General features: G+C 36.2%; 1 protein-coding gene across 1 annotated transcript in view; it reads left to right on the plus strand.

The window, feature by feature from the left end:
* Positions 1-13,749, plus strand: part of LOC129438718 (leucine-rich repeat and fibronectin type III domain-containing protein 1) — a 223,917-nt gene extending 210,168 nt beyond the window's left edge. Inside the window, exon 4 of the mRNA XM_055197575.2 lies at positions 12,245-13,749. Within this exon, the coding sequence (XP_055053550.2) occupies positions 12,245-13,142 (898 nt within the window). The 3' untranslated portion in view covers positions 13,143-13,749. The remainder of the gene's footprint in view (positions 1-12,244) is intronic.
* The last annotated feature ends 9,185 nt before the right edge of the window (positions 13,750-22,934 follow it).

Here is a 22,934-nt window from a genome sequence, read left to right on the forward strand (position 1 = left end):
AATAGATGGTGCCTCAGGGAATGACTGTGATGACACATACCAAATTTAGTGTAAATACAATAAAGCGATACAGAGATATAGCCTTAGATGGCTTGACCACTAGGGGGCACTGACCAAACAATAAATTGTGACTCAGGTCTTAATTGTGATGACACCCACCAAATTTGGTGTAAATACGATAAAGAGATGCAGATATAGCTTCAAATCTCTTGACCACTAGGGGGCGCCGAAAAGTTTACAAGTCCTCCCGGAACATGTTGCTGATGAACCATACCAAATTTCATAACAATACGCAATTGCGTTTCTGAAATACTTGAACTTAAAGAAAAAATTCAAAATGGCCGACACACAAAATGGCCGACCAAAAACCATTTGGTATCGTTTGACTCGGCATGCCTCACGAAATCTAACAAGACCAGTCTCATAATTTTACATTCAAGTTTGCAGTAGTTATAAGCAAAATAAGAAATGTTTAATATCTCATGACCAGTAGGGGGCAGTGTGACGAAATGGTGCATGCACCCTCAGGTCATCACTGTTATGACATATACCAAGTCTCATATTAATATGCAAAAGTTTTGCGAAGATACAGGCTCAAACACATTTTGGCGTGCTCGCCCTCGCATTCTTTGATGCGTTATACGACAACGGATAGGTCTACCGAAAAGCTTTTGATAACTTTTTGTCTAGAGTGTCTCTAGAAGATGCATACCAAAAATCAAGCCAAACAGACGAGCGCTCCAGGAGGAGTTCGAAAAAGTAGGTGTTCAATATAATTCAAAATGGCCGACAGGAAGTAGGTTTGACTCAGATATATTTGGTACAGTTGGACTCAGCATGAGCCAAGGAATCAATAGAGTGAAGTCTTATGTCATAGTGGCAATTTAATCAAATGATATAAAGATTTTAAACAATTTATTTACATATCCTGACCACTAGGTGGCGCTGTCCTAAAGATTTATAGGTGAGCTCAGAACATGTCACTGATGAACCATGCCAAATTTCGTAGCGATACGCCATTCTGTTTGTGAAATACTGAACCTAATGAGAAAATTCAAAATGGCCGACACCCAAAATGGCCGACCGAAAACCGTTTGGTATCGTTTGACTCGGCATGCCTCAAGGAATCTTACAAGACCACCTTCATGATTTTAGACTCAAGTTTGAAGTAGTTATAAGCGAAAATAAGCATTTTTCGAATCTCGTGACCACTAGGTGGCGCTGTGACGAAACGTTGCAGGCACCCTCAGGTCATGACTGTAATGACATATACCAAGTTTCGTGTCGATACAATAAAGTTTTGCGAATATACAGCCACACGTCCGTTTTGGCGTGCTCGCCGCCATATATGTTGTGAATTTATACGAGAACGCATTGGTCTATCAAAAAGCTTTTGATAACTTTTTGTCTGGGGTGTCTCTAGATGCTACATACCAAAGGACATGCAAATCGGACGGACGGTCTAGGAGGAGTTCGAAAAAGTAGGTTTTACTGAAAATTCAAAATGGCGGAAAGATGTGCATGACACAAATGACATCAACATGTGCAACTGAATCATCATGAGCCAAGGATTCAGAGGAAACAAGAATTTATTTTCTAGGACTCACGGGTCACAAGTTGTGAGCATGAACATAAGTGGATTTTTGGACTGTTGGTGGCGCTAGAGGGTTTGAGTCAGACACACCAATGTTGCTTTAGTAACTTCTGTGACTGTCCTCTACATGTGTGCCAAATTTCATAACTTTCCTATGTACGGTTCTATGGGCTGCCATTGACTTTTGGGTGGAAGAACGAGGAACAAGAATAACAATAATAATAATAATAATAATAATAATAATAAGAAAACTAACAATAACAATAGGGTTCTACGCCCCTTCGGGGCTTGACCCCTAATAATAATAATAATAAGAAAACTAACAATAACAATAGGGTTCTACGCCCCTTCGGGGCTTGACCCCTAATAATAAAATTAAGAAAACTAACAAATACAATAGGGTTCTACGCCCCTTCGGGGCTTGACCCCTAATAAATCTTAAAGGTTGAGATGTAAAGAGGATGAAAGATAAACAAGCTATTATTTTAAATTACGAAACATATGTTTATTAATAACCACATTTTCTGTAGAAATGACACACTGTAAATAAATTCTGTAGAAATTACAATGTTATTGCAGCTGGGTTGCCGGTAATTTACCGTCGATTTAAATTTATGTTATTTACTGGCAAGAGTTTGTTCAAAGTTAAATAAATTTTAAATATTAACAATTCTTTATCTTTACAGAATAAAACTATACAATAACAGCCTCATGCAAAGCATTCTGGGAACCAGAAATCATCATCAACCTTTTTCTGTTTTTTGCTTCAGATTTTGTTTCCCAGAATGTTTTGCTTGATGCGGTTTTTTAGTTTTACTCTGTAAAGACAAAGACTTGTAAATGTTTAATGTTCATTTAACTTTGAACAAAATGTTGCCAGTAAAAAACATAAAATTAAATCTACGGTAAGTTACCGGCAACCCAGCTGCAATTTCTACAGAATTTTTTTACAGTGCAGCATTACTGGCAGCTGTTTGCCAGTAACTTACTGTAGATATAAAGTGATGTATTTTACCGGTTTGTTTAAAGTTAAATGAACATTAAACATTAACAAGTCTTTATCTTACAGAATAAAACTTAACAGCCTTATGCAAAGCTTTCTGGGAAACAAAGTCTGATGGAAAAAATTATAAAGGTTGATGAGGATTTTGGTTCACAGAATGCTTTGCATGAGATTGTTAGTTTAGTTTTATTATGTAAAGATAAAGACTTGTTAATGTTTAATGTTCATTTAACTTTAAACAAACTGTTGCCATTAAATAACATCAATTTAAATCTACAGTAAGTTACTGGCAAACAGCTACATAATTACAGCAAAATTTTTATTTGGGGTTTTAAACTTTTTTTTAAATGTCTGGCATATCAGGGTTGAAACTTAACAACACTCATATAATGTTTGGTTTGATCATTATTTTCTGAAATTTAACCATTTTCTTTCTAAGATATTTTTGCGGAAAGCTATAATATTTTCACACATCCGGTTGAGCACAAAGATTTCAAACAGACTGAAGGAAACATAGACGGCCAGATGGTGAACCGGAACAAATTTACATGATAACAGGTTGGTTAAAGATCAGCTGAATTATTGATAACCCCAAAGACTCTTAAAGCTACAAAGAAGCAGATCTCTCAGTTTGAGGTTTAAAGGTCAAACCGAGTCAATGTTAAAAGCACAGATTAAGTTGATATTGAGCCGGTCTGTCATTTCTGTCACCTTTCAAAGCATTACTGACCGATCATATCCAGATCATATTTCATCCCAAAATTTGGATTTTAGGTAAATGTCAGTAATGGTTGCAACAATAATCTCTTTAAATGTTTTGTAGATTTGAAAATATGTTTTTACTCACAAATTAAAGCATCATTGCTAGGCAGATGTCTGTGTTAACTGATCTCGGTTCAGATATTGATGAGATTTAGCCTGCAGGCTTCATGTCATGTTTTGTATAGTGTTTGTGTGAGATGGACTTCAGGATGTCATCCAGATAAAATCCATCATCATCATCTGCTGTGACAGACAAACATCTCGGTTATGGATGTAACCCTCGTTCCCTGAAGGTACAGTAGGGAACGGAGGCTTCACGTTGATGACCGACGAAATTTGGAATTGTAAATTCCCAATTCGTCAGTCATCAACGTGACGTCAAAGTGACCGACTGAAAGGAAACACAAGTGTAGTTATTCATGATTCTGTAAACTCACACACATACAGTTTTCTGTAGCTGCTCAGCAGAAAAATAAAAAATCTGCGTGAGTGTTTGAACTGAGAATTGATTTCCAGTGACGGTCTTTGAGAAAACTTCAGACGCTCTTTAAATGCCACAGCGCTTTTATAGACATCAAAAGAAAGGATATAAACCAATAAATCTGCTGATATATCATCTCTACAGTATATCAGAGATCAAACTAAAGATTTAAATCATATGTTGTTGCTTAAGCTGCTTTTCGCAAATGAAACATTTATGAGGAAAACTTAAAGAAATATTTCAACCAAAATAAACATGCTTTCATCTTTTACTCACCCCTTTGATGCTACAAACCTGTATTCATTTCTTTGTTCTGCTCAACACAAAGGAAGATATTTGTAATGAAGCCGAAAACAGGAGCATCAATGACTTCCACAGTAGGAAAAATAATACTATTAAAGTCAATGGTGCTCAAAATCTGCTTGATTACAAACATCACTCAAAATATCTTACTTTGTGTTCTGTAAACTTTATTTAACGGAATTGCAATTTTTGTTTTTACCAAAATTTAAGTTAAAATAACATAAAAATGAGATTATAATTTTAAAGAGCACCTATTTCATTGCTAAAAACAACGTTATTTTGTGTATTTGCTATAATACAATGTGTTCGCGTGGTTTATGGGAAAAAAACACATTATTTTCCACATACCGTAAATTTTTTTTAGCTACAGATTTCACTGTCTTCCTAAAACGCACGGATTTGAAAAGCTCTGTGTCCCTGATTGGCCAGTTAATCTGTACGTCATATTTGGCCTGAATACCTCTGACGTCAGCTGGAAATGTGACGCTCCTTACCATGTTTAAAAGATTTGCACACAATGCAATGCTAACAGGAGTTAACTTACTGGCTGAGGAATTATGAAAATGTCGATATTGTCTACATCACCAATCCCAGGAAGTAAACTGTTGCTTACAATCTGTGTGTTTGTTGTAGTCCAAGAAAAGAGATTTCGGTTGGAGATGATAAATCACGTCATTGTTTACTTTGGGGTTTGTACCTTTTGCATATCGTTATCGTGTACTAATACACACTTACACACCAAAGGAAATGTAAAAACGTAAATCGGACAATAGGTGCTCTTTAAGTCATTTTAAATCAACACATTATTGAGTAAACTCAACCTAATTTTCTCACCTTTAATCCACTTTCCAGAGCAATTTGAGTTTTTTGATAGCGCAAATAGCTGAAGAGTTACGATAAAATGAATAGTGCTCGCTAGAATGAGTCGGCACCAAAACATCTGGTTTAATAGAGTTAAATATGCTGATGAATCTACTTTACATATCATAATCTCATTATTCTCTATTCTCATATTTTCACATTTGCTAAAATACCAAAGTTTGTAAAATTTTGAGATCTCAGTATGAACCATTTCTGTGCAACCACATTTACTTTAAAAGTATAACACTGTAAGGAAGAGTGGGGCACAAAGTAACGCTTTTTGGTTTTGGCTCAATCATTAGGGCTGTCACGGTTATGACATTTGGCTGATAGTTAATTAATAAATTGTGACGATTAATTGCCTGTTTTATTGCTTTGACATTTAATTCTCATAATTTTTCATTTTTATTTATTAATTTTTAATAATTAAATATTTTGCAAAGCTTACCTAGCAGTAAATATTAATTAAATAAATATATTTATTTTTAAAAACGAAAAAAATTCTTCATAACAAAATGAACACAAAGTGTCTGAAAAATAACTGAAATAAAAATGCTATCAAAATAAACTGACTAACAGGCCTTAAATAGTAGCCAATCCTATTAGGATTGTCATATTAGTGTAGGACCACATGTGGCTGCAAAAAAATAAATTCCTTACAGATCCTTAAGAATAGCATCCTTCACTTCCCTAAATTTGGAATTGCTGTTTGCGAAATATATGTTTTACCTGGCAGTTCATACTCATACTACTCAAAGTTTTGCAGCATTTCTGTTTTTTCATGGCTTTGCAGTGTATCACCGTTACACTGTCAGTTAAAGAGCGCCATCTGATAATGTCTAATTTATACAGGCGCTGCAGCTCCCCCTTGTGTTTTTAAAGAGATGTGCAATCATTGCGGTGATCTGAATTAATCACAATGAGGTCAAACAATCACGATGAGACGATTATTTAATCATGTGACAGCCCTATCCATCATTAAAAAATATTCATGTTAGATGATTCATATGTTTACACAATCAACACACACACATCTCTGCTACAAATGAACACTTACATTTTATCTGTGGGACCTACCGTTTTCGTCCAGTTACAACGAAAGTGACAGAAGTGAAAATGCTTCAACTTACCCCATAGGTGGGATTAATTATAACAAACAGATGGTTTGTTACTATTCTGTCTATCTACTAGAGGTAGATTTTAGGGGTGGGCCGATCCGATATCCGATATTTTGTATCGATATTCGTCCGATATTGGCAGAAATGGCCGGACCGAATATTTTAGAAGTCAGGGAGTACAATCCGATCCGATACCAACACAGACCTCAACTTTCATGGCAACTTGGCGTAAAGGCGACTTACTGAGCAACATGCCGTAAAAGCATGACATAAGCATAAGCATAAGCAATAGATGAGACTTGTCCAAAGGTACTTTTTTATGTTTACCATACTTAAGTTATGGTTTACTTCACACATTTACTTTACATTTTCATGGCTAACAAATGTGTTACTTGCAGCTTATTTGATTAAAAGGGTGATAGAGATGGTATTGAATCAGGGTCGGTATCGACAGATACTAAAGGTTGTGGTATCGACATCGGTATCACAAAAAAAAAATATTTTTGCACCTTGTCTAATTTACTTAAATGAAACAAGTTAATACAACACATTTTTTATTTTTTTGTCTCAACCTATTTTTATAATGTTCAATCTGCTTAAATTAAAAAAAGACATGAACTTAATAATTTTATATTTTATATTTATTACTGGGCCGTGAATATGTATTTCCCAGCATGCTTTGCATGCAACTGCCTTTGGAGAGTAATTTTTGTTATTTTATGCATTTTTAGGTAAAGAGAAAGACTTTCTAGTGTTTAATGTTGGTTTATCTTATTGATTTAGAAGAGTTTGTGTTATATTTTTACAAATTGTTTGGTTACCATCGTGCAGAAGAGTGGCACTTGTGGTTAAGTTGTGGATGTGACGTACGTATTTCTTTAACCGTGTTAATGCCTGTTTGAAAATCAATCTCTTCTCACATGTTCATCCAATGTGTCATTAGCATGCTAACGTGTGCTTATGCTAATTAGTATTATATAGAAACTGACAATTGGTTTAACTAGACTTTTTTGCTTGAATTAACTTGTTTTGTCTTTGTTGAACAGACCAGAATTAATTGCGTGGAAAAGTTTTCCTTAACTGAATTAAGTTTATTGAACAAGATATTTTTATGACCAATGAAAATATATTTATTAAGTTGGTGCAACAAAAGATTATTTGTTTAAATTAACTTATTGTATTCTTGTTGTACAAGCCTAAACTAATTTCGTGGAAAAGTTTTCCTCAATTCAATTATGTTGAATGAACAAACATTTTTTTTTGAGTCAGACATAAAAAAGTGGGATCGGCCCAGCCCTAGTTGATATAATTTCTATAACAGTGGCGGCTGGTGACTTCTTTTTCGAGGGCGCACGATGTAAAGTTTGTCACAACATTTATGTAGCCCGTCATTTCAAAATATGTGTTTGGCGCATCATGTAAACTTACAAACCTGCATTTATTTGATCAAAAATCCTTCAGAAATGAATAAATGATTTTTTTTGCTCAAATCCAGTCTTGATGAGTGTACATGTAAGTATCAGGATTTTTTTAAAATTCCCATAAATTCCAGTTAAGTTTCCAATTCGGAGTATTTCCAAAATTCCCCAGATTAAGTTCCCATGGAAATTTACCGAAAATATTAAGAAATTTACTTCATGCCTTCAATACGCTCTTTTCCAGTATCTTAACACAAACAAAACCTTTCACAAATTTACAGCAGATCTGACATTAAGAGAAAAAGATATAACTAAATGGCTGTGTTACAATTACGTTGTGCCCCGCTCTTTATTTACTGTGTCAGATTCCCACAAAGAAACAAAAATGCACAAATGAGACAAAGTAAATGAGTTCTCATGAGCTAATCTACTGTAAGTTAATATGACCATCTGCAGGTTTCAGATCAGTCTGTTTAAAAACAGACACAAACGCCAGTGATTCTTCTAGTTCAGTTTTTCCTTTATTGTTGTACAGTAGTTTATATTTCTGTGGTTTTTCTTATTCACCTGCATTTGATTTGTTTGCCTGATGGTCTCTACATGAATAATGTTGTTTATATATCCCGGTTATTACATCTCTCTTTCTGCTTGCTATTCTGTTATTTTTGGATGCGTTTTATTATTTGTGTTTATATTGCCTGGCTCTGCAAGATGACCTTGGGTTCCAGAAAGGCGCTATATAAAATAAACATATTATTATAATAGGAGAGGTTTTTTGCCAATATATTTTATTAGATAGCCTGAGTTGTTGTTTTTGTTTTCGGGTGTGCTGTCATTGGCCACCTTCGGTGAAGGTCTCGATGTCATGACTAATCATGATGTCATTGTCCTGTCACTCCAGTCTAATTAGTCACATGATATTAACGGCTCGGGTGATTGGCTCATAATAAAGCTGTCTGTAGTGTTAATCACAAAATCTAGTGTGACCATCTGGCGTTTAGAGTATTCATATATTCTCATTCATGTAAATGTCAAATGTAAACTTCATCAGGAGTACCACAATAATAACAACAAGGTTTTATGCAGCGGAGGTGTTTGTTTATTGAGTCTTAGTGTAGGAGGACAGTAACAGATGAAGGGAAGTCTAAAACAAGCGTGCAATAGGATGTAAATAAAATGAAACTCTATAAATGCATCCATATGTTTACTTCGCTGAAGAGCCTTTATTACAAGTTATGACAAATGATTCATCAAACTCATCTGAGATCTGATATCAATGTAAAGTTCCCATCTACCCATAATGCATCTGTCCTTCTCACCCTATCGCTCACTGAGCTCTCTATAAGTGAATGTCAGAGCATTTTAGCCGCCCCACCTTTAACCTTTGACCTCTAGCTGTAAGCACACCATCACTTACACAGTAATGACAGAGCGGTTTGTCACAGCGACCCGTGACCTCCGGGACGTCTCACGATCACTAAAAGCGTCTCGGTTCACAGGACCCGGCTCAGATCCGCGGGTCGAGCTCTGTGTCGGGGTGAGGAGAGGCGTAAATCAAACTTGACGTTTCATTTAAAGCCTGTTTCTGAAGTCCTGCGTCTGTACCGGTCCCAGAGCAAAACCCGAGTAAATTAATGTCACACAACAGAACCAGACCGCTTCAGTTAGGAAAGATGACATCATATAAAGCAATAACATACTGTCCATTTGTGCAATATCAAACGAGTTATAGGTCTGAATTATAAAGAGGTTTTAAAAGGTAGATGAATATAAAAGCAGGCACCTCACACACACCAGATCCATTTAATTCTGTATAATGTAAATGTAAGACAGTCCTGGATTCAGTCCAATGCATTATCTTATTCTGTATTTACTCTCGTCTTATTACAATATACATTTCAGTCTTGGGTGTAATACAAAGGCAAATTTCTTATTTGAAAAGATATGTATATTTAAAATTATTTCATATTTTAATATGTAATATAAATGTAAATAATAATAAACATTTTTTTATCATGATTTACTACGGTAAGCTTTTTATAATAATTATTAAGTTAAGCTGTCAGGTCACACCACAAATTCACAACCCAGTCTCACTTGCCATATGTACCTATGCCTACATTTTTGCATTGCCCAAATACATCGCTGTATCTTTCGATAGATTGTCAACTTGAAGTATTTGTTTTTTGTCTGTTTTAATGCTGGATTTTTAAAAGTAACGAAGCAGACACACCTGCTCTTCTTTGTTGATTTGTGTCGTTTTGTACTTATTTATGGTCTTATGCAAGTGTTTTTGCGGCTTACGGTGTGTCCTACATACAGATGTATTTTGATCCTTCATTACCGTCCCTTTCATAAATCCCCACTACGCTTTCTGTAAACAACAAAGAGTTTTTGACATACCTTGACCGAACACGATCAATCCTGACAGTAAAGATATCACAACAGAGGACTCATGGATTTTTGAGCCAAGTGGATTTTGCATGCAACCTCAAAATCAATAAAGCATTGTTTCATCTGCTACGTTTTTTTTTAGTTACATGTTTTCAATGCAATTAAACTCTAATTGCATTGCATTAAAGGTTTCTTTTTATTCTCTGTTATTGAACTGTTGATCAAAACAGACAATTATAGACGTGACAGATGAGCACATCAATGTAACATTTAAATAAGTTGTCTGTGTGAAAGTGCATTTTTTCACTCAGTTTTTCATTAAAGGGGCCATGTCACAAGACTTTTTTAAGATGTTAAATAAATCTTTGGTGTCCCCAGAGCACACATGTGAAGTTTTAGCTCAAAATACCATATAGATGATTTATTATAACATGTTAAAATTGCCACTTTGTAGGTGTGTCCTTTAAAATGCAAATGAGCGGATGAAGTGCAAACACTGATCACAATGATGGTGGTTTGTTGAAATTGAAACTTAATTGTGCTGTGAATTATTTTCTCTGTCTCTCCCTCTTTGCACTAAATGGCAGTGCTGTGGTTGCATAGTGCAGATTATTATAATAAGAGCGCCTTATGACATCATAAGGAGAGCCAAATTTCAAAGACCTATTTTTTCACATGCTTGCAAAGAATGGTTTACCAAAACTAAGTTACTGGGTTGATCTTTTTCACATTTTCTAGGTTGAAAGAAGCACTGGGGACCCAATCATAGCACTTAAACATGGAAAAAGTCTGATTTTCATGCCATAGCCCCTTTAACTCATTCCCCGCCAGCCATTTTTAGAAAAGATGCCCGACAACATTTTTTGTGATTTTCACAAGTTTCACAAAACACCTTTCAGAAAATTTTCTTTTAAAATAATATAAACATACAAATATAACAAATGAAAGAACGGACCCTCTCAAACTAACAATAAACAAACAAACAAAACAAGAAAAAAGTTTCATCCATATTTTTTCTCTGCTTATAAACTCTTAAATATGGATATTTTTATATAAATTTCTTTAGCAAACAGCTGAAATAATTGCATTTCTGTGAAGGAATTTTGTTAGAGATCAGATTCAGAATGATTTTCAAAACATACACAGAGTTTGAAATTAGTAAATAACATTTTGGCTTCAGTTTTTTTTTTCATAAATTGGGTAAGTGGATAACCACGGTATTGCAGATTAACATAAAAATTAATCAATAACACATTGTTTTATGCAAATGTTTTCTCTTAATTAACAAAAATAGCAACTAAATTCACTTCTAACCACTTCTTAACTTTTTTGTCCATCCATGAAAATAAGGCATTAAATTACAGTATGAAGTGTGCACATTGTGCCCCCTTAAAAAAATTGTTGCATGACGCCCCTTCGTCACAGTCACACAAGCATGAAATGAAGAATATATGCACTGTAAAAAATACTTTGCTGCCTTAAACATTTTTGTTGAATCAACAAGATTTACTAGTCATTTCAACTTACTATTATTTATCTTGACTAGAGATGAGTTGTTATAACTACAGGTGAGTTATAACTTATAAAATTAAGTTGACATTTCTTAACTATATTTTATAAGTTGTGACAACTCATCTCTTTTGACATGACTTGTAAATCTGAGTTGATTTAACAAAAAATTTTAGGGCAGCAAAGAATTTTTTACAGTGTGCCAATAATGTTTGTCAGTATTGTCTGCGTTGTAACCTTGAATGAACCTGCAAACATAGAAAAAACAAGCGCCTCTATTGGAAACTCCAACCAAAAGATGCAGCGATATGTATTTTTAGGTTATGCTAAAATTTCATTTAGGTGCACATGAAAGAACACAGACGTGACATTTCATGACCAATACACTTTAAGACACACTTATACCAGACAATTGAACTGTGCAAACCTTAATAAAGGGTGTTGTGTGAGAAATACTCTCATACAAATTCATATGCAGAAAGGTCCACTCCTTTTCAATTTAGTAAATCCTGACAGTAGTTTTTAATAGCAAAAGCGGTGTTTGCACTGATGCAAGCTGTTAGTTAATCTGGCCCTTATATATTTTGTTTAAACTGATCTGTGTTAATGCGTGCATGACTTGTGTGTTTGTGAGATGGTATATTTCTGTTATTTCTGTAAGTATAGTTGACACTACATTTTTCAAGTCCCTCCCTGAACACTAATGCTGGAGAGAGTGCTTTTGTATCAGATATTACAGTGTACATTCCTGCATTAAACTGTCCTCACTGATCTTGTGTTTCTTTGTGTTTATCTCTGCAGAATGATTCCTTCTTCGAGTAAGACATTTAAGATCAACGATCTGGCTGCCGGTCGAGAATACGAGCTGTGCGTGTTGGCCGTGTACGACGACGGCATCACGTCTCTGACGGCGACGCGTGTGGTGGGCTGCGTTCAGTTCCACACGGCGGCCGAGGCCGGTCAGTGCCGCTTCATTCACAGTCAGTTCCTCGGTGGAACCATGATCATCATCATTGGTGGAATCATCGTGGCGTCCGTCCTCGTTTTCATCATCATCCTCATGATCCGGTACAAGGCCTACAGCGGTAGCGATGGCGTTAAAGCCAAAGCGCGAGACGGATCCGCCGCACACGTCCAGTCGCAGACAAACGGGAGTCAGGGGCGAACGGGCCGTTCCAGCTCGAAGCAGCGTTCGCAGCCGGGCGAAGAAAGAGCGTGTCGTGATGAATCGCCCGCAAACACCGACTGCAAGGCGTTGGTCCTGCTAAAGATGGAGGAGACCAAGGAGGAGCTCAAGGTGGAACTGCCACCCATCTGCTCTGAGAAAGCGACGCCTTCCAGGCGAGCCAGCTTGGGTGGGCCGCCCTCCGACGACACCCAGACGGACAGCAGCCTTACAGGCTCCACCATGTCCCTGTGCCTGATCGGGCCCAACGCCGGCCCAGCCGAAGCCCCGCGCCTCAAGGACAAGAAGGGGGCATTGGCAAACATGGGGTTGCTGCCCAGCGAGCTGGCCCGGACTCGGCACAGGTTCTCCTTCGACGGAGACTACGCTCTGTTCCAGAGCAACAGTTACCCGCGACGGGCCCGAACCCGCAGGCACAAATCCACCACTCATCTGAACGCTGACGTATCGCCGCCCTGCAGTCGTAGGGTGACATTTAGCAGTACAGAGTGGATGTTGGAGAGTACGGTGTGACGGACCAATGGCACACACGCATGCGTACACACACAGGACATCCCAGTAAAACAAAGGCATGTCTACACACTTATGTAGATGTGTATACATATAGACGTTGTTGTGGTCACACATTGATTCTTACATGCCGTTAAAAACAAATTATGACACTGTAACTCTGTTCTAAAACCTAGTGAGCTGCCTAAATAGACGGCATTTGAAGCAAATTGTGTTCTTGACGTCAAAAGCTGCATCCTGACAAACTCTTTAGGATAATTCCTGCAACTGCATGTGTCTTATGTTCAATGAAGACAGATGCGAGTGAAAAATAAACAATTGCAATATAGTGGGTGATTGAAATGTATCGATGCACTTAAAAATCATTCAATAGTAAAACATGTTACGAAAAAGTGGACTCAGCTATTAAAGCAATAGCTGCGTAAAATTGCGCAAATTGACATAGCAAATTAAAAATACGCCCAGTGGAAACACAGCAATTTCACATAAATTTGTATATCGCAAAAACTTTGTATTTTCAGGTGAGGCGTTTTTCTGAGAGCCCGAAAAAATATATATAAATCACAAAACTGCAATTTAAATTTTACACGGGTCACCTGATAAAAGTGCGTAAAAGTAAAATGATTCAAATTAAAGTATTTTGACGTCATTTGCATGTCGGTTGAACACACCCATCACCATGGTTTTTGGAATGACTTATCGTGTGACAAAAACTATGCTTTAGTCGCATACAATGGTTAATAGAAAAGCTGTCGTTTCGCAATCGTTTTTTGTCGACATTTACAAAATAACGCTAAAGTTTTGCACAAATCTCTAGTAGCTAATGAAAAGCTGATAAACCAACCCAAAGCTCTTTTAATATAAAAATAATATGAGTTGGATTTCTTTATAAATATTTTGAATAATTTATTAGCCTATTTATCTACGTTGCTTATTATGTAAATTTCCAACTTTGTTAGTTTTGATAAAGCAGTGGTGGTGCTTGTTGTTATAACTGCAATCTGTGACTTTATTTCTCTGTTCCAAAGTTTATGTTTAAAACATTTAGCGGTTTAACATTTGCCGAACAATCGGACACAACCGTTTCTTCCCCATAAAGCATCCAAAAAATGCCTTTATTCCCATCTCTGTTTACTATACAATCATTTAGCATATAATTTAATATTTAATCATTAATTTAATGAAAAGCCATTTTAAACAATGTAACAATGTTAAAAGCGCTATAAAATTTGATAAACTGTATTTAGATGGTTTCAGCCAGTATTGCTCAGCGTAGGATTGAATAATGTTCCTATTGCAGGTTAAAGCTGTATGTTGACATCTGTCTGGTTTTTGTTAAACCATAGAGCTAATAATCCTGTTTATTGTGCTGTCCTAAAAATTAACGTGGTTACTTGCAGTTTATTATCGTTTATCGTTGTTTAGCATTGTTTGCTGTCAGCAGTCCTATAAGACTCATACATTGTGATGTTAACTTATCATTCGTGTCTGTGAGATTCAGGCAGCTCACTAAGTTTTGAAACAGAGCTCACCTTGTGTCATATTCGAGAGCACAGTCCGACCTCGCCCTGCTTCCTCCTGCGGTCCTAAAGAGAGTCGGTTACCTTGCCCTTTCAACTACTGCAGCGGTGCCTTATCTAACAGATGGACCGGTGGAGGATGCTGCTACCTGTGGTCCAACATTCACCTGTGTCCCATCAGCTCTGGGTTACATCTATCACTCGCTCTGGTTTTGTTGGTTTTTATATACTATGTGATGCCAAGGGTGCAACAAAGAGGAAGTGACTGAATGTATTTTCCTCCGTTGAAAGACAAAACAATGATGATCAAAATAAACTCATTCAGGTGAGACGTGTGTGCGTGTGTGTGTGCGCGTGTGTGTGTCCAAAACTTTCAAAGACTTTGCACAGAAGACACGAGACATATACGGATTCGTATTGCACCAGTCTATACAACAATAACAACTAAAAACATTTACGAAATAGATCTATACAAATAACCTTTGCTTTTCCAGGAAGAACGGAGCGGGTTTTGTATAAAGACATTTACCGGCAGATGCAGGACTGTTTCTGAGCAAGTTTTGTGACTGTATCATTTTGTATCTGGCTGGTCTAGATAAAAAAAGACAGAAAGAAAAAGACAATGACGACAACAGCGACGACAGATACATATATAAATATATTAAAATCTCTCCGTGTATGTGTTATAAATATATAAGCGAGTCATAGTTGACATGACTTTTTACGAAACATTTGAAGTGTTGGCGTACGGTTTTTACATTAAAAACCACTGTCATCACAAATTCCCACCTTTAGAGTATTAAAGTTTGGATCATTTATGCCTCGCAAAAGGGGATTAAATTTTTTGTGTGGGTTGACTGTACCATGTGTTTTGTCTTTTTTATTGAAGTTTGTTGAAGTTTGTAAACGTTTCTTGCTTGTAAAATTACAGTTACAAAAAAACACGCTAACTTTTGCAGCATCTGTGAATCTGATGACCATCCTGTTATGATTTTTCTCTTGCACTTGAAAACATTTACTTTGTCAAGTAGCCATCGCACCATTAAACATTGCTCGGGCAGCACACAGAAACATTCAAGGATTTTCATTAGGGTTCATTAAAGCTTTTACTGTGCATTCACATGAGACTCGAATGAAGCGAATAAATCATGTTATTTGTGCGTAGTTGGACTCTTAAAATTCAGACACTAATACACTCAATTTGCCGGCTTATATATATATATATATATATATATATATATATATATATATATATATATATATATACACAACTGAGTAAAGAGCATTTTTTACAAAATTGTCCGACTTTCTCATTCCCTTTTCTTCCAAGCAAGATCCTTTTTATCACTTTCCTATTAAGTACGAAGATGTGTCGTAGAGCTCAATGATTTTGTCCACCATTGTTGTTTCATATTTCTGCTTCAGCTTGCTACATCAAAATCATGTCATCTAAGCGAGCTTCTGATTGGTTAATGTGGCACGAATATCCCCCAAAGTATGATTTTTCAACTTGCATGATAACTTGCGTGAATTGCATCTTTGCATTGACTTAACATGTAAATTACTCACGCTTATTGCGTCGTTCACGTCTGGTATGAACGCACCATTAGAAGAACTATGTTTTATGTATTGTTTTTTAAGCGCATTTACATGCGCAGTCGTACTCAGATTATGTTTAATAAACTGATAAAGTTTAAGGTCATGTAAACGCATAAGATCGTTTTCTTTCATAAGAAAAGTACATAAACAGCTAAAGCAAACACTGATCCAATAGATTTCAGCCCAATTTCCATGATTTTAAATTACATGTAGCGACCTTAACCGGCTTTCTCACAATTTTGTTCATGTGCACATGCAGCGCTATCTCATGGCAATTTTTATGTATTTTAGGCAACCCATTCTCATAAAATGCGTATAAATAGCATGCAGTGTAATGCTGCGTTCAGACCAGCCGCGGTAGAGGGGTCAAGCGCGAGTGATTTAAATGTTAAGTCAATGCAAAGACACCTAGATGCGCGTCTGGAGGTCTCGTGGTGCAAATGAGGCATTTAGCGTGGCGCGGTAGACGCAATTCCACCTCATTCGCTCGTTTAGTTTGCGCGAATAGTGCAAATTGAGCGTTGTCGCGGGAAACGCGCAAGTTGAAAAATCTGAACTTTGGCGGAAAAATCTGAACTTTGGCGGAAAAACGCCCTGCGTTATCCAATCAGGAGCTTTCTCTAGTAGTGACGTGAATACAGGAAGCAAGCGAAGTCGCAGAAGCCTATGGTAGGGCCCTCCCATGATGCAAATTTCCGCTGATTGTCTGGATGACTAGAATTTCCCGCGCGAATGAAGCGAGTAAACTCAAAATGTTCAAGCGGCAAACTAGACGTGATTTTGACGCCTCAAACGCGCATGGTGTGAACCCACGGTAAAAAGTCGTGCAATACATACGACAAATTCCAATTTTGCGTACACTTCCCGCTCTCTTAATACATTGCATCTTTTTGTGCCGTTTTATGCATTGGTTTCTCTGGTTAAAAAATATTGTCATTTGGGGTTAGATTTGGGATTTGCTTTAGGATGTCATTTAATATAAAGGTTTCTCCATGTTTTTTGTCTATTTTTAAACCATGGTCGTTTGGAGTTGGGGTTAGAATTTGGATTTAGGGTAGGATGTCATTTTATGTAACAAAACATTGTTCTAACCCCAAACCCAAGTAACAAGAGTAAAAAACTGAAAAAATATGGGCATGGGGTTATTATTATTTGTAATAATTTGTACAACCACTATTGTACAGTTTTGTATGATTTACTTTTGCCCCTGTTACATTGCGGTTAGTGGTTTTGTTATGTTTTTATGATAATCATAAGTTTTTGTATGATTCACTTCATATAAATTCATACATATTAGCCAGTTCATAAAATACATACAAATACAAATGTCTCTGCATATAAAAGATAAACATCACTAACAGAAGTAAGTTTAGATTAAAGCATAAAAGTCTGCTCTCGACTGCAAAAACGGTGAAATTAAAATCTGTGTTACATTTACAGGTTCAGCATACATGAGAAGAGAAACAGTATATCTTTAGACAGATTTCCCGCTGGCTTTTTAAATGACTGTGTGGGCTGTAGGCGGTGACATCACTGACAACTCTACAAATCTTGCATAAATGCAGTTTTCTCCGTAGCCGGTTTATTGATTTGCATGTAAACAGACTCATTTTCAATGTAAGACTCATATGCCCCAACAAAGACAAAGCTGTTTATGGTCCATAACCTGATGAGATGTATTTTTCTAGCAATCCAGTTTTTAATTAAAGTTTAACTCATGTGCTGTTGCTTAAGGGAATGATGGTTTTTCTCTTAAGCAGACAGTGATGAACCAGCGAGCACACATTTGAACATGCAGCGCGAGACACAAACACAATTTGCCAATCCATTAACATGATAATGATTCTTTTGACAGTTATGTCCCTAATTACCATTTAATGGCACTAAAAAGCAACTTGGAATGAAAGTGTTTGTTCATTGAAGAGATGCATTTATCATGCAGAGAGTTTTTAGACATTGCATCGGCTTTTAATAATACAAATGCTGCCAGGACATTCTATGAGTTGTCAATTTTTGAGTCGCATTAATTAATTTTGAACAAATCTAATGAAAAACTATGCTTTTCCCTCTTTATAATGAGAAAGGGTACTTCATGTTTTTTCTGTATCAAAAAGAATCCTTTAAAAGGTTTGTTTATCCCAGAATGAAAATTTTTGTTAATTACTCACCCTTGTGTCGTTTCATACCCATAAGATCTTCATTCATCTTCAGAAGTAAATATATTTTGATGAAATCCGAGAGCTTTCTGAGTCCCCATAGACATCAACTCACAACTTTTAAGGTGTGCAGCCCATTTTCATGAAATGCGTATAAAGCTGGGTACACACCACAAGATATTCGGGCTAAATTCGGTCCGATTTCCCCCCTTACGACAATCCTAGGTAGAGTCCCAATCGTCTTCATGGTTGCACCGATTGCATTAAAAGTGTCTGCTCGGAAGCACGTCGGGCCGCTTTGATCGCAAATCGTAAATATTCAACAGAAATCCTATTGTGTGGGGGAAGCCCCGAGGACAAACGCACACACACGCGGTAGATTGTCACGTGAAATGAAACGATACCCAATCAGAAAGCAATAAGATGAAGGATAAAGCCATAACAACTACATGGCGCAGCATGCACAGTCCAACATGAGATGGACATCAAAGATGTAAAAAGCAGTCCGTTGTATTAATGACATTGCTTTACACCCGTTATTTGCCATGTTTGTTTACTGTGAAGTCACGTTTGGACGCAAGAAACATCGCAAGATCTTTGTGAGATTTACTGTGTTCTGTGTTTGTGAAATCTGATGTCAGGACCATAGCGGCAGTCTACACAATATAGAAACAAATGTGTTAAATATGTACATTTTTTCGCAACATGATCTCACAAAGTTCCGTGGGATAGTCACCGAATTTTTCGCAGATTTTTCCGTGGCATTCTCACGGATCTCTGCATTTTTCTATTTTCAAACCATTGTCGCTTTTATCATTTTGAGAGGGAGAAGGGGAGCGGATTTTTCAGGCGAGTCGAAGTACTCCCAAAAGTGCTCTTCCGCCATACAATATAGTTACCCTTTTAAATCTGCTTAGAAAAGCGTTACGTTTTATTTTGTGCCACCATACTTGTTCGTATAACTACTCGTCTTAAATAGGAAAAACGTTGATGTGTTTTGTCACTTCTAACTTTATCTCTGTTTGGTACCATTGAATGAATGGGGCTAAGCTAAATGCTATCAAAGTGTCGCCGCGCGCCACAGCGCTTACGGGCACGCACTAAGATGATAGAGGGATGTATCAACAATTCTTAGTTATGGTAATAACATATTTTAATATTGAAAAAGGATAGACTATTCTTTTAAATAGCATGCAATGTGAAAATTTGTGCAATACATGTGGCAAATTAAAATTCTGTATGCATATGATATGCTAGTCCTTCCTGTTCACGTAACCCTTGTGTGTTGTTCAAATTCACTGTTTCGGGTTGTTTGTGTACAAAAGCAGCCACTAAATTAAACGGCTGTAAAAATTTATCAGATATTTTTCATAAATCTATTAATACGCCTCAGAACTGATCAAAACTACCAAATGTTTACAAAATTTCCATGATTTTAACTCTTTAAATGCCAAGTTCATAAGTGGTGTCACTGATTTGGAGAAAAAAAAATCACACAAATTGACCGATTTTCAATATAAAAAGTGATTGTGGACTGGATTTTTTTTAACCTTTTTCACAGTCTTGGGTATGCCAAAAATTGGTAGAAAAAAATTGGCTTTGATGCATGTTTAGTTTTTGTGCAACATCAGATTTATTTATTTTTTTAGTAAATTTAGTACATTTATTTAGTGAATTTAGTAAATTTGCCCACGGAATATCGTTGAGTTTTTTAAAAATTTCAAAGAATTTTCTAAAAATAAGTGTCAATATAATATTTGTCACCAAAAATCATTCCATTTGCTGAACCACAGTGAAAGTTGTGCCCAAATGAATACATAAAAAAAAACAAAAATGGCATCAACAACCCATAAAGACGACGCATCGTTTCGTGTCGTTTTATGTATTGGTTTCTCTCTTTTTTTACCGTTGTCACTTGGGTTTGGGGTATGAACAACTTTTTGTTACATAAAATGACATCCAACCCCAATTCTAACCCCAACTACAAGCGACCATGGTTTAAAAATTAACAAAAACATGAAGAAACCTATTAAATGACATTCTTAAGCAAATCCCAAATCTAACACCAAACCCAAGCAACAATGGTTTAGGAAAGAGAAAAAAATAGAGAAACCAGTACATAAAACGACAAGTATAAGTGAACGGGAAGGACTGGCATATCATATGCATGCAAAATTGCAATTTGTTGTATGTATTGCACAACTTTTTACACTGCGTGCTATTTATATGCATTTCATGAGAATGGGTTGGTTAAACTGTGGTGTTGTGCATCAGTCATTGATATATGTCGCCCTGGACCATGAAACCAGTCATAATTGTTTTTAATTGATATAAATAAATAAGCTAAATAAATACGCTTTCCATTCATGTATGGATTGTTAGATAGATATTGTCAGAGACTGACTTCATAAGCACAAAAACATTCTTGTCGCTTCATAAAATTCATGAAGATTAAACCGCTGTAGTCACATGGACTATTTTATCAATAATATAAAATGCCTTTCTGAGCCTTAAAAGTTGTGAGTTGTGTTGTCATAAATCTCTTAGATTTAATAAAAATATCTTCATTTGTGTTTTACGTGTGTGAAACGACATGAGCGTGAGTAATTAATGACAAAATTTCATTCTGGCATGAACGAACGATTTAAATTCTGTCCCATGGGCATCGGAAGCCATGAATGTGGGTTTGTCCAAAACAGTTACTGGAGTAGATCCCATTTTCTCGTATTCTGGTGCCTTTTAATTAAACCATTACTTTTATGGCCTACAAACTTTGTTTACCTTGTTTTGTCACGGCCCAGAGTGCATGGCAGGCCAAAGTAGTGAATTTATATGGACTCTAAATGAGGCAAGTGGATTTGAGGAAGCAGCAGCGTGGAAGTCAAGGCTGCAGCTAAAATGCGGAACCGAGTTTGATTTATTATGGCATTCTTCTACTGGAATGGATTTGCGCTCTGACAAGTGAACAGATATATGTGCTAAATTAGAAAAAAGTGAGTGGGTCCAATGTCGTGGGTCTTGTCCCACCCACATATATTGGTTACGACGCCCCTGAACTGTCCTGAGATGGTTTGGTTTCATGAAGGATAATGAATAATGTATCTTGTACTAAAGGTCATTGGCTCTTTAGTTTTAACCTTTACATTATTAATGCATTAGATGTAATCTACAGAAGTACAGTATGTGCATTATTGAGACCTGATGTCCTGATGATGCAGAGATGCATATATGAATAATGCATAGCTTAGGACTTACACTGCAAATGACTTTCTTACTTAGTATGTTTGTCTTGTTTTCAGTACAAATATAAAAAAATATTTAAATTAAGATGCATTTTCTTGATTAGCAAATGGCGCAAATTCAAAATAAGTGTTCGGAGTGTCATGTGAGTTGCTCAGGTTTTCAAAATTTGTGTTTGTTGCATCATGTGAATCAAGTGTTTTGTCAATATAAGTGCTTGCTGCACACGCGTCAAAACCGTTTATGATAAAAGAGACGCTCACGTTCACAAAATACACAAAAGTAAATCTCTTAACACTAAACTCTGATTACAAATAAGATTATACGAGTATCTGGCAAACACGATCGCCTCTTTTATCATAAACCCTTTGGACACATCTGCAGCAGGCACTTATTTTGAAAAGACACACGATGCAAATAGGATCACTCGACGAGCAGAACACATATTTTGAAATTACAAACCACACACATGACAGGCTACATACACACTGCAAAAATTATTTTCAAGAAAAAAAATTCTTAGTATTTTTGTCTTGTATTCAGTAAAAATATCTAAAAATTCTTAAATTAAGAATGCTTTAATGCTTAATGCTTTTTCCTGATGAGCAAAATGACCCAAGAAAATAAGTCTAGTTTTAAGACCAAAAATATCAAATTTAAGTGATTTTGTGCGTGAAACAAGCAACAAATCTGCCAGTGGGATAAGCTTATTTTTCTAGAAATTTTCTTGAATTTATTGTTTAAGAATAATGTTCAAGATTTTTTTGCTTACCCCATTGGCAGATTTGTACCGAGCCCCTAAGGTGACATTTAGTAAAAAAATCTAAAGTTTAGTTTCATGTGCTTACGTGAAACTGTCATGTGCTCACACGAAACCTTCATGTGCAGATTTTTTTTTACATTTAGTTTTGCTTGCTCACGTGAAACTATCGCGCGCTTATGTGAAACTTTCACTTTCATGTGCGTGATTGTTTCACGTGAGCACGCGATAGTTTCACGTGAGCACGCAAAACTAAACTTAAAAAAAAAAAATTCTGCACATGAAGGTTTCGCGTGAGCACATGAAAATAAAATTTATTTAATTTTTGCTCCATGTCCGCTTAGGGGCTCCTTAGATTTGTTTGCTTGTTTTATGCACAAAATCACATAAATTTGATATTTTTGGTCTAAAAACTAGACTTGTTTTATTGGGTCTTTTTGCTCATCAAGAAAAGGCATCTTAATTTAAGAATTTTTAGATATTTTTACTGAAAACATGACAAAAATACAAATAATTTTTT

The sequence above is a fragment of the Misgurnus anguillicaudatus genome, unplaced genomic scaffold (genome assembly GCF_027580225.2).
Source record: "Misgurnus anguillicaudatus unplaced genomic scaffold, ASM2758022v2 HiC_scaffold_33, whole genome shotgun sequence".
NCBI lineage: Eukaryota > Metazoa > Chordata > Actinopteri > Cypriniformes > Cobitidae > Misgurnus > Misgurnus anguillicaudatus.